Source organism: Microchirus variegatus (genome assembly GCF_963457635.1).
Source record: "Microchirus variegatus genome assembly, chromosome: 5".
NCBI lineage: Eukaryota > Metazoa > Chordata > Actinopteri > Pleuronectiformes > Soleidae > Microchirus > Microchirus variegatus.
Genome location: NC_139806.1, coordinates 4268039 through 4280403, shown reverse-complemented (window position 1 = coordinate 4280403; position 12365 = coordinate 4268039). Strand labels below are relative to the sequence as shown.

At 41.2% G+C, this 12365-nt stretch overlaps 1 protein-coding gene across 1 annotated transcript in view; it reads left to right on the top strand.

The window, feature by feature from the left end:
- Positions 1–4238, top strand: part of LOC310926794 (solute carrier family 12 member 7-like) — a 39006-nt gene extending 34768 nt beyond the window's left edge. The window contains exons 25-28 of the mRNA XM_083888981.1: positions 490–659; positions 1868–1882; positions 2153–2286; positions 3144–4238. Of these exons, the coding sequence (XP_083745107.1) occupies positions 490–659; positions 1868–1882; positions 2153–2286; positions 3144–3235 (411 nt within the window). The 3' untranslated portion in view covers positions 3236–4238. The remainder of the gene's footprint in view (positions 1–489; positions 660–1867; positions 1883–2152; positions 2287–3143) is intronic.
- Positions 4239–12365: the final 8127 nt, after the last annotated feature.

Below are 12365 nucleotides of genomic sequence, written 5' to 3'. Positions count from 1 at the left end.
AGCTCAGAGGTCTTTAACTGAGCACCAGAATCTGTGTAGTCGAGGCCAATATACAGTCAAAAAGTCTACAAAGGGACTGTTAAGGAGTGGGTTGTATGACGTACACTTGATTTAACGTTTCTTTTTTATTCAAAAACGGAATGTACCAACCATGGTATGGATTTGATTCGGTTAACCTTTTCCTTAATTTGCTAAAAATCTGATTTTGAAACTGAAAACGTCTCAGTACGTCATAAAACCTCAACCCCAAACTGTTGTTTTAACTAAAACTGTGGATATTAGAGTATGAATAACTTTGATTTATAAGAATTTGTATCACTGTCTCATCTTTGTCCGTCTACCATTTAACTGCATCTCACCTGACCGCTCTGATAACATCGCCACGGCCCCTGGTTTTGTCGTCATATTCTTTTTAAAGACACGTTAAGCTGCCCTGCGCTGAAAAAACCTAAAATCTTTTGTATGTTTTTTTTCCTTTTTTAAAATCAGGCCCAGTTGATCCACGACCGTAACACGGCGTCTCACTCTACGGCGAACGACAAAGCGGCGGGGGCGGCGCCGGACCGTGTCCAAATGACCTGGACCAAAGACAAACTGGTCAACGAGAGGAACAGACACAGAGAGAGCATGGCAGTGAAGGACCTGTTCAATATGAAACCGTAAGTGGATCCAGCTCAGCGCTAATGTCTCTTATAAGTGATAGTAAAGGGTTTATTTAAGGAAGCAGCAGAAGACCAGCAACGCTAAAAACGCGGACTTCAGCCGCATCAAAATAGCATCAGCATCAAAACAACCAGCCCTTCCTTTTGGGTTCCAGAGTAAGTCAACTGATTGGCCGTCACTCCCTTGAGATCGGTATTCGTATTCCATGGAAGTTGAGGCAAATGCTTGACGTGTCTTTGACACAAATTAGAGCTGCTGGGTTTCCTCCTTTGTTCTCTGTTTTGTCTTGTTCGCACCGGTACGACGTTACACTAGTAAGCCAGCCTGACTCAGGGTTTTACCATTACAAACCTTACTGTACCATGATGGAAAGGTTCATGGATGGGAAGAGGGAGAGGAGTAGATGGAGGCAGATCACCCACTAAAGCAAGAAAAAGAAAAAGAAGAAGTTGTGGGGTTATAAAGTGACACACATTTCAGAAATTTCATGTCAGAAAATGCCGATCTCTTACAGCAAATACCTATATTCTTTCTATCTATCTTTTAGCTAGCAAGATATCATTTTAGCTAGCAATTATCTATCTATCTATCTATCTATCTATCTATCTATCTATCTATCTATCTATCTATCTATCTATCTATCTATCTATCTATCTATCTTCAAGCTAGCAAGATATAATTCACAATCACACAATTCACAATTTACATCAAGACTAATGGAGGCTAGGAAGAAGCAAAACGGCAACATTGCGCTAGTAAAGCGAGGCGGCAAGACTATTGATTACCCGATGGACAAAGATTTGTGTCATACTCGATGTGTTTTTGCATGGATTTGTTTACGCTGTTATTTATTTGCTTTTTTTCTATCTATCTTTTAGCTAGCAAGATATCATTTTATCTATCTATCTATCTATCTATCTATCTATCTATCTATCTATCTATCTATCTATCTATCTATCTATCTATCTATCTATCTATCTATCTTTTAGCTAGCAAGATATAATTCACAATCACACAATTCACAATTTACATCAAGACTAATGAAGGCTAGGAAGAAGCAAAACGGCAACATTGCGCTAGTAAAGCGAGACGGCAAGACTATGGATTATCCTATGGACAAAGATTTGTGTCATACTCTGTGTGTTTTTGCTTGGATTTGTTTACGCTGTTGTTTATTTGCTGTTTTTTTTTGTCTTCCTCACAGGGAGTGGGAGAATCTGTAAGTCACTTTATACCCTTCACTTTTGCTTGTGCATGAACTCGCTTGTGTGTGCATGAGATGTCGAGAATGCGTGAGAATCGCTTCCGCTGGTTTTTGCTGGTGTCGCTCGTGTTGCCGTTTGCCGCCACCGTCTACAAAGCTGTGCGCGCGCGCGTGTGTGTGTGTGTGTGTGCCGTTACAACGACATACTGTACATACTGAAACTGACTTCTGGTTAGTGCTGTTTTGTTTTTGTTCTTTTTTAACCTGTGTGTGGTTTAAATGTAGGAGCCAGTCTAACGTTCGGAGGATGCACACCGCCGTGAAGCTCAACGAAGCCGTCGTCAAGAATTCCCAGGCGTCGCAGCTGGTGTTGCTCAACATGCCCGGACCACCGAAGAGCAAGAAAGGAGACGAGAACTGTATCCTTTGTCAACCAATCGGCTGCCGAGTCTGGCAGTGAATCTATTTGTTTTCCCAAACATGTCCTTTGTACGTCAAGACAGACACTCGATAAAGACATTAGTCATTAGGACGCTTTTCCATTGACCTATCTGTTGCGTTTTACTTTAATTTGCCATTTGCCATGCCAGCACCTTCAAAGCCATGTTGTGCTGGAAAAGCATGAAAATGGACAATGAAAGTGCTTGAAAAGTGCTTCTATCTATCTATCTATCTATCTATCTATCTATCTATCTATCTATCTATCTATCTATCTATCTATCTATCTATCTATCTATCTATCTATCTATCTATCTATCTATCTATCTATCTATCTATCTTTTAGCTAGCAAGATATAATTTTAGCTAACAATTATCTATCTATCTATCTATCTATCTATCTATCTATCTATCTATCTATCTATCTATCTATCTATCTATCTATCTATCTATCTATCTATCTATCTATCTATCTATCTATCTATCTATCTATCTATCTTTTAGCTAGCAAGATATAATTTTAGCTAACAATTATCTATCTATCTATCTATCTATCTATCTATCTATCTATCTATCTATCTATCTGTCTGTCTGTCTGTCTGTCTGTCTGTCTGTCTGTCTGTCTGTCTATCTATCTTTCTATCAGCTGTTAGATTAAAGTTATCTATCTATCTATCTATCTATCTATCTATCTATCTATCTATCTATCTATCTATCTATCTATCTATCTATCTATCTATCTATCTATCTATCTATCATTAGTCGTAGACCTAATCTAATCTATTTAACTGACTCATTGTGAAAGAAAAACCCTCCTTAACCAGCACGCGTCTCTCAGACATGGAGTTCCTGGAGGTTCTGATGGAGGGTTTGGATCGAGTCCTCCTGGTTCGTGGAGGAGGTCGCGAGGTCATCACCATCTACTCGTAGCATCTATACGTTCATAAACATGTCAACGCGGTTGGGCGGTGGGAACCCAGAGGGCAGGAGGGAAGTGGCAGAGGGAGTTCAGGACAAACGCCCTCACTCTGTCAGGAGACGGGACGCCCGCATGGTGCGGAACATTTTAGAGAACTACGGTGGCTGTGCAGGACCGGTGAAGCCTCCTGCTCCACGGGCCTGGACTCAGTGACTTGTCTCTCCGCACCGCGTCCTCCGCGTGGAGGTTCCTGAACGCCTCGTCATCTCTAGACCGTGAGACGACAACTGTGAAGTCGCCCTGCTGAGATGTTCTGAGATGAACCTGCACCTTGTAGTTATTTTTTAGCATTTCGTAGCCTTTGCGTTGCTACCAGATTAGCTTATTTATTTTGATGAGGAACGCTGACACACAGTAGTAGACAGTCTTTATTTCAGCACAGTGGAGGAAACCAGAGTTAAATGTGATTTTGTTTTAAATCATAATCTTTTATAGAGTAAAATGTCAGAAGAAAACTGACAGACAGTGTAAATGTGACACTATTGATCCATAGGAATCAACACTAATGTATTTCATTTCAAATATAAACAATTGTCCGTTAAGCCTCTCAACTCCATGTGACTCTATTGACGCTAACGGAGGATAGGAGGAAGCAAAACGGTAACATTGCGCTAGTAAAGCGAGACGGCGAGAAAATTGGTGCCCGCAAATCTTTTCAGGAGTGGATTCTACTGCGATAAAATCACCCCGGACATTCAGCGATTTGACGACGTTAATGAGTTTCAGAGAGAAGTCAGAAAAAAACATGGACACAAACATATCGTCGGCTAGCCATTGCTAGCAATACCAGTTGATGACAACCTGTATGACTTCTGTGAAATCTGAAACAAATAGAACAGAAGTGATATTATTAACGGTAAAAGTATGCACATGCACACGTTCCTGTCTGCTCAAGAACCAATTAGCTTTAGCTTCTTACTGGTTGTAAAGTTTAAGTTAAGCTGTGATATCTTTTATGATTAATGTTATTTTTCTGGTGTGAAACTTGCTTGCCTAGATTATTTTTATTTAAGGCAAAAAATATAAGAACATTTTTCAGAAATTAATCAAAATCAATTTTTGCAGTTGCTGAAGCACAAAATAAAGAAGCAAAGTGGAATTCAATCATTTAAACAGGACTGAACTATTCATTATTTTAAAATGTTCTATTGTAATTCATATGTTTGAAGGGACACACTGTTTATAATGTGTGTATAGAGAAAAATAATAATGTTCTGGTGATACTTTAAACGCACAAAATGGCTATTGCTAACCGTCCAAAGAAAAAAAGACGTTGATTTAAATGTGAAGGCAAATTTAAAGTTATAAATTGGTCGGAAAAAATTGTTGATTGTCTCTTTATCAGGTAGTAAAAGTAGATTTCCTCACCCCTGTGAGTAATATTAGGGTTCAAATCTTCACGTTTGGCACGTTTTCTGCTTTAATAGCATTAGTTTCAGTGTGTGAGCGTTGGGAACGACCTACATATCGGGATCACTCATAGTGAAGTGTTGATTCAAAACCGCCCACAACATGTCACGAAAACACTCGTCTCAACACGCACACAAACAAAAGGTCCGGAAATATCAAAGCAGGAAGTCGTCGTACAAAGGAAATGAAGCTCAGTGACTGTTTGATTCTGTCAGATTTAGCGCTGCTAATTCTCTGATTGCCGATTTCTTCTCGTCTTAGCTCTAATTCGACTTCCTGTTCTTTTAGCACGCTCTGAAACAAAAGGTCCAGTCTGTCCCCTAAAGCAGAATTAGCTTAATTTTTTGCTAACATTGACATGAGCATCTTTGCAGTGAGTTTAATACATGAACTTAACAGCAGATGGTTTGGTTTACAAATATATTGTATAAAATGTGTCCAAAACTTTTCCAAAAAAGAAGCTAGCTAAGCTAACAGCGGTCCCTGGAGTAAGACTCAAAATCACACTTTTCTGTAAACACAGCATCATTTCAAGAAATGTCACACACAAAAACACCCAAAACAACTCGAAATGCTGTACTTTATATGCCAGACCTGTATGTGGCAGTGTAACGCTGCTATAGAAATACACTAAAGCCAGAAAAGAAGACGTGAAGCATGTCCATGAAGCTAGCTCGGTTGGGGCTACAACGTTATAGTTTGCGAAATATGCAAGGATAGCGTTTGGAGATTTCTTTCATATTGACTTAGATTTTTTTTTAATTTAACGTTTAAGGACTCCCAGGTCCAGACTTTCTCGGCTCATGTTTGATACGATACACCTAGTCCAGAGCAACTTTTTGTTGTTCCTGAAAATCTCAAAAACTCTGTGTAGGTCTGGTCTGGTCTGGTATTTTTAGTTTATGCCATATAATTATGTTTTGGGAGCAATTTTGCAAAAAGAAAAAAAATAATTTGTATTTAGATCATTATTTTTATATTATCAAGTTATCAAGTTGATAATACACAAACTTTTCAGTATTAAATTGAGACATTTTTGTAGTTTGAGCTTGGTTTAATTTTCGATTTCACAGAAAAGATGCCAAACAAGTTATCAAGTGTTTTCACATCAAAATCTGGAAACACTGCAGTATATGTGTGTAAAAACACACAAATGCTACTTCATAACGCTCCCCCTTCATTTTGCTCATATTACATAAAAAGACTCTGTCGTCGTTTGTTTGATCTTCATGTCGTCAATATTCTCAAACAGAAAGCGTTTGGTCGGACCCTCATGACTGAGCCAGACTGTTGTCTGTCACCTCTTACATAACTGACCCTGAAGCCTCACTTTCCAAAATTGTGTTTAATCCCGAACTCTCTTTATACTCACGAAAGAACAAAGAACATGCTGTAACACAACGATGTCTGGAAACTTGGCCCTGGATAAATGGCTTCCTGTTTGTCCTGTTAGTCAGCACACGCACGACAAACAACAACAAACTACCCGCTCTGATGCTCCTCTGATCTCAGAACGCCAAGTCCGACTATAAGCGTTTACACGCAGGAGTAATCAGACTATCAATTGCGTTATCCAGGTGTGTTAGTCTGAATTCCAATTCCTTGCTTAACCCTCAATCTCAAAAATGCTCTCCCTCTAGTGCAAGTGCTGTCCCGATTCTCAGAAAAATTCAGTTGAGGGTCAAGTTTAAGGGCTGTATCGCCCTCAATATTGAGATTTTCCGAGACCACCCTTGGGAGCAAAGGGCTACCCAGAATGCATTGCGTGTTTTGACAGAACAAAGATGCAACGAATGTCGCAAAACGATTACGCTACAAATTAAGTATTTTCTTTGTTAATAGAGATATAATAATGATGAAAACTATTGTATTATCTTAGTTTAGGCCCATATTATGGATTACTGACGTCATTGTTGCATAACATTTTTTTTAAAATTTACGACAATTTACTTTTGTCAATAGTTGGCCGGTGTGGACAACCGAAAAGTACGGATGACGTAAATGTGTTCTTCTTCTTCTTCTTTTTTGGAGTAGACAGACCGGACGCAGCTTTCGCATTATTCTGCCCCCTACAGTCTGAAGACGTATCTGCATTTAAGGGGTGTCCCATTTCTAAGTGACAAAATAACCCTCAACACTTGGTTTTGAGAGCCAGTTAAGATTAAGGGTTGAGCTTGAGGGTTAAGATAGGGATTGGAATTGGCCCTAAGACTAGCTCCATTTTAAGCCCAATTTATACTTCTGCGTAAAGTGCTCTGCGTAGGCTACGTAGAGACTCTGCGTCGACGCAGAGACTGTCGAAGAGCCTCTGCGTCGTCTCCGGGTGCACGAAATATTTTTTAAGTGTCCGTCACTCCGTCAAGGGACTACGGAGACGGCAAGAGCTGCGATTGGTCCTCAGGACAGGCTGAGTGAAGCTGCTCTGTGCCGGCTCACAGTGCGCTCCGGGCGTCCTGGCAGAGGCGGAGCTGATCCCCGCCGATAACGCCGCTGCCGAACTATAAATACGTCATATCTATACACACACAGCACATGTTTAGACCCTAAATGGCCAATTTCTCGCCTCAAATTATCTTAAAACTGCGTTCCGTCACACAGAAAAGTGAGAAACGGCCACTGTTTCAACAACAACAGTCTTTCTCTCTCTTTCTTTCTCGGACGCCATTGCTCACTGTAGCCAGAAGCACAACAACCTTGCGCAGCGACCCCTACTGATCGGGCGGGAAATTGCAGCGAGTGTCCGTCACCACGACGCAGAAGTATAAATGCTCGAGGCGTCTCCGTGGTGACGCAGACGGATAACGCATACGCAGTCGGAGAAGTATAATGTGGCCTTTAGTCTGACTAACGTGTTTACATGACATAAGAAAACATCGTCTTAATGAGACACTTTATTGCAGTGTCTCCCAAACGTTACGACTATGGGGACCCACTTTTTAGAGATTGTAAACTGTTGTGAACCCATATCGCAATATGACAAGAGCCAATTGGTGCATAATGTAGCGACTCATTCCATGTCATTTTTAATAGGTAACTAAATTATTTCCAAAATATGTTTATTACTTCATTATATACACATACATCTTCAAAAAATTCAGCAAATTTGTTTGAGGACCCCTCTGTGGGTGCCGACCCAGTGTGTTTACCCAACGTAAATCTTAATTTTTGGCCAACAACCCCCCAAAACCCCAACAGAATTCCCCAAAGAAATGTGGTTGAACATGTTGTAGTTGTGTCTTGTCTTCTTCAGACCTTGGTAAGTTCATTTTAATAGCTGTTACATGTGTAAAGAGCACATGTATGTGTCCTCAGGGGCCCTTCTGGTTGTGACATCATCACCCCGAGACGAGCCTCATGACCGGCCCTGGCACAGAGGCTCTTTGACGCCGACACACACCGTCTATCCTAAAAATGCTGCTGTTGCACTCAGACACACTGAATAGGTTCGGTCATTCACCAGATCATATCGACTCTTGTTCACCAGTGCACAATGACATACTTGTCACAAACCAGGTTAAGATTTAAAGTAGATAATCCTCAAAAGCTTCAATGAACAGGGTTTATGTATGAACAGTACAGAGACATAAGAGCAGTCAGTCACTTTGGTTCGTACACTAAACTGATGTTTTCAGCGCAGAGCGGATGAAATCCGAGGGAACGGCTGCTTATTTTCCGTGATAAGCGTGTAAGAAACCCTTTGAATCCTGTGATCTGCACGTCCACAAACTCACTCGGCACAAACTGAGGCTCGACCGTCCACTGATTACGATCATGGTTGATTTGGTTCAGTTGCCCACAAAATGAATTATAGTGACTCACTGCTGTCACTACACTCTGTGATGGATGACTCAAAGCAGGGCCGGCCCAAGCCTTTATGGGGTCGCTGAGCCGACTTTGATTTGGGCCCCCTCACCTCCCCCACCACCACCACCTCAGAGTAGCCATAAGCAGTAACCTTACAAAAGTGGCCTAGTATTCCTTTACACGAAACACTAAGTGTGGCGATACTGAACTTAGATTAAACAATAAACCAGTTTAATTTAGAATTTAGAGTTACTTAAGCTCAACACTGCCCCCTGGTGGTCAGATACAGGACATGGTGCCAATTTTTTGTGCGGCAAGTTTACATACAAAGACAGTGAGTGTGTTAAAAGTCCAATTTTAGTCAGACTAAGACAATATTTTGGTTGTAGCAATGTCATGTTAACACGTTAGTCCGACTAAAATCGAGTTTGTCTTAGTCGGACTAACGTGCCCGGATAATGTGATTGATAGTCCGATTACTCCTGCATGTATACGCTTAGTCAGACTGGAGCTGGACACCAACATTTCCTTGGACGCGAAATATAGATGACGGCGGCATCTTTCTTCGGACAACAACTTCGGTTTCCTGTCTTAGTCGGACTATGGCCTTAGCTTGATTAAACTGTGAATGTAAGCTGAAAATCTTTGAGAATAATCTTGTGTCTGACGAGGATTAACATGATTTTAATTTGTTTACATTTAAATTTAGCACAGCACCGCACACGTTAGTCCGACTAAGTTTGTCTTAGTCGGACTAAGGTGCCCGGATTATGCGATTCACAGTCCAATTACTCCTGCATGTATACGCTAAGTCGGACTGGAGCTGGACTTGGCGTTCTGTGCATCCTCCAACATTTCCTAGAAGGACGCGACATTATTATAGATGACGGCGGCGTCTCTCTTTGGACAACAACTTCGGTAACCTGTCTTCTCAAGCTCAACTCGTGATGCCTGTGTTAGCTTAATTAGCCCGTTAAAAGCAGTTTGCCTGAAAATCTTTGAGAACAATCTTGTGTCTGCTGAGGATTATAATGATTTTAATTTGTTAACATTTAAATTTAGCACAGCACCGCACACGTTAGTCCGACTAAGTTTGTCTTAGTCGGACTAACGTACCCGGATTATGCGATTCATAGTCCAATTACTCCTGCATGTATACACTTAGTCGAACTGGAGCTGGACTTGGCGTTCTGCGCATCCACCGACATTTCCTAGAAGGACGCGACATTGGTAACCTGTCTTAAGGCCACATTATACTTCTCCGACTGCGTGTGCGTTATCCGTCTGCGTCACCACAGAGACGCCTCGAGCATTTATACTTGTGCAATTTCCCGCCCGATCAGTAGGGGTCGCTGCGCAATGTTGTTGTGCTTCAGGCTACAGTGAGCAATGGTGTCCGAGAAAGAAAGAGAGAGAAAGACTGTTGTTGTTGAAACAGTGGCCGTTTCTCACTTTTCTGTGTGACGGAACGCAGTTTTAAGATAATTTGAGGCGAGAAATTGGCCATTTAGAGTCTAAACATGTGCTGTGTGTGTTAAGATATGACGTATTTATGGTTTGGCAGCGACGTTGTCAGCGGTGTTCAGCTCTGCCCTCTGTGGACGCTCGCTGCTCACTGTGAGCCGGCACAGAGCAGCTTAGCTCGGCCTGTCCTGAGGACCAATCGTAGCTCTTGCCGTCTCCGTTGTCCCTTGACGGAGTGACGGACACTTAAAAAATATTCTGTGCAGTCGGAGACAACGCAGAGGCTCTTCGACAGGCTCTGCGTCGACGCAGAGTCTCTGCGTAACCTACGCAGAGCACTTTACGCAGGAGTATAAATTGGGCTTTAGTCGGACTATGGCCTTAGCTGGATTAAACTGTGAATGTAAACATACAAACATAAGATAAAAAAATAAAGTTTTCTGTGAATTTGATTACCCCGCCACAGCTTCCCCCTCTAATTGTAATTTGAAGAGAAATGATCTGAGAGCTAAATATGGGAGGAAAGCTAACGAGGGAAAACACAAGTGGATTAGGGAGGGAATGCGATCTGCAAAGACACAACAGGGACAGAGGATGGAGGGGGAGGAGGAGGAGGAAAGGGAGGCCACCTCTCTTTCTCCTTCATCCCATTATCATTCCAGCATCTGCTAATAGCAGGGTGTGAACATCACAACATGGGTAATTTCACTGTGAATTCACTGAGACTTTGTTAAGCCCCCGATGCTTTGTCTCTGTCTGTTTGTTTGGGGAAAGAAAGTCCAGCATTAAGTGGACAATTCTGGGGGAGTTTAGCCGAAAAGCTGAAAAAAATCTGGGGGAAACAGACATGTAAACAATAAAAATGAGGATTTTCAGGGCCGTTAATCCGCAGGAAAACAACTCAACACTGAGCAGGTACAGCTAAAGGACAGATAATCTCAGAAACAATCAGCTAATATCTTTACTCTCTGGAGGAAATGACCAATATGTTGTATGACGATGAAGATGATTAAATTTTCTTATATTGTGTTGTATTTTGTTCCCTAACTTTTAATTTGTTGTTTCTTTTTTAAGGGAGGTGTAATTAGATGAGCAGAGGTGCTTTGAGGGCATTTGGAAGTCCTCATAAAGAAGTTCCAAGTTCTCAATGCCAATTCCAGCCTGAAAGCAATATCCCATAAATATGGTGTTAATCCAATCCAACGTTATTTGTGAAGCACTTTAAAACAAACACAGTGGAAATAAAAGACGTAAAAAGCTCAGACGAGGCGATGAAATACATCTAAAACCAATGAAAATGCATAAAACAACATACACACATGCATACACAAGGGGTTTCACTTTTCTTTTCTTTTTTAAATCTAAAGGTGCAAATATGTATTAAATTTAAAGCAACTGTCACAGTACGGTGGCCCTGAGGTGCAAAACACAAATGCAAATCAAAAAACACGAAAACATTCACTCACAACGCAAACACAAAGTTAGTAAATGTTTTCGTGTTTTCTGCTTTTGTGTTTGCGTTTTGTGATTTGCGTTTGTGTTTTGCACCTCAGGGCCACCGTATCACAGAGACTCAGGAATAATGTTCATATAACAAACTGAACTCACCAACAACAACAGTACAGAAAAATAAAAAATATATATATTGCAGACTGCAAATCGTATTTATGTTTTGAAATCATGTTTTGGCGTCATGTGGCGCCACCTACCGCCGTGTACCAATCATTGCAGTCAGTAGAGTCTCAGCTAACGAGCAACCACGGGTTGCCAGTTACGTCAGAAAACGAAACCTAAAAGACCTCTGTGTTTTGAATTTGAATGTAGTAACTGTTTTTGGCCACATTCTTACATATGGCGCCTTTAAATTCAGATATCAGATGCGTTTTCAAACTCTTAAATCTTTAAAACCGGCTTGAGTTCAACATATACAGTCTAGAAGTGCACCCAGAATGTTTGAAGAACCCAGTTGTCCAGGAGAGGGCGCTGTGAGAGCAGCTCCTCTATAGCTCAGGAAGTTCTAAATTGGTTCTTCACTAGGATTAGATTTCAAATGTCTCGGGTTAGAAATGAGTACATTAAGGATGAATGGGTAAAGTTTTCTTGAATGATAACTTAGAGGATATTAAATTATTAAAGGACAGTGACTGACACAGGATTGGAGGGTCCACGGGGGTGAAAGAGGGTGGAGGGGTCCCTTTTTTTTTCTTTTTTTTTTTCTTTCAAGGGAGTCAAATTTCCCAACTTGCTGGGCCTTAGAGTGACTTAGACCAGAACTGAGAGAGTCTTTGTACTGAGAGAGAGAGAGAGAGAGAGAGAGAGAGAGAGGGTGAAGGAGAGAGAGAGAGCAGTGTATTTCCAGGTCGGCTCAGACGGACACTGGGAGTTTGACTGGATTTCGTCACA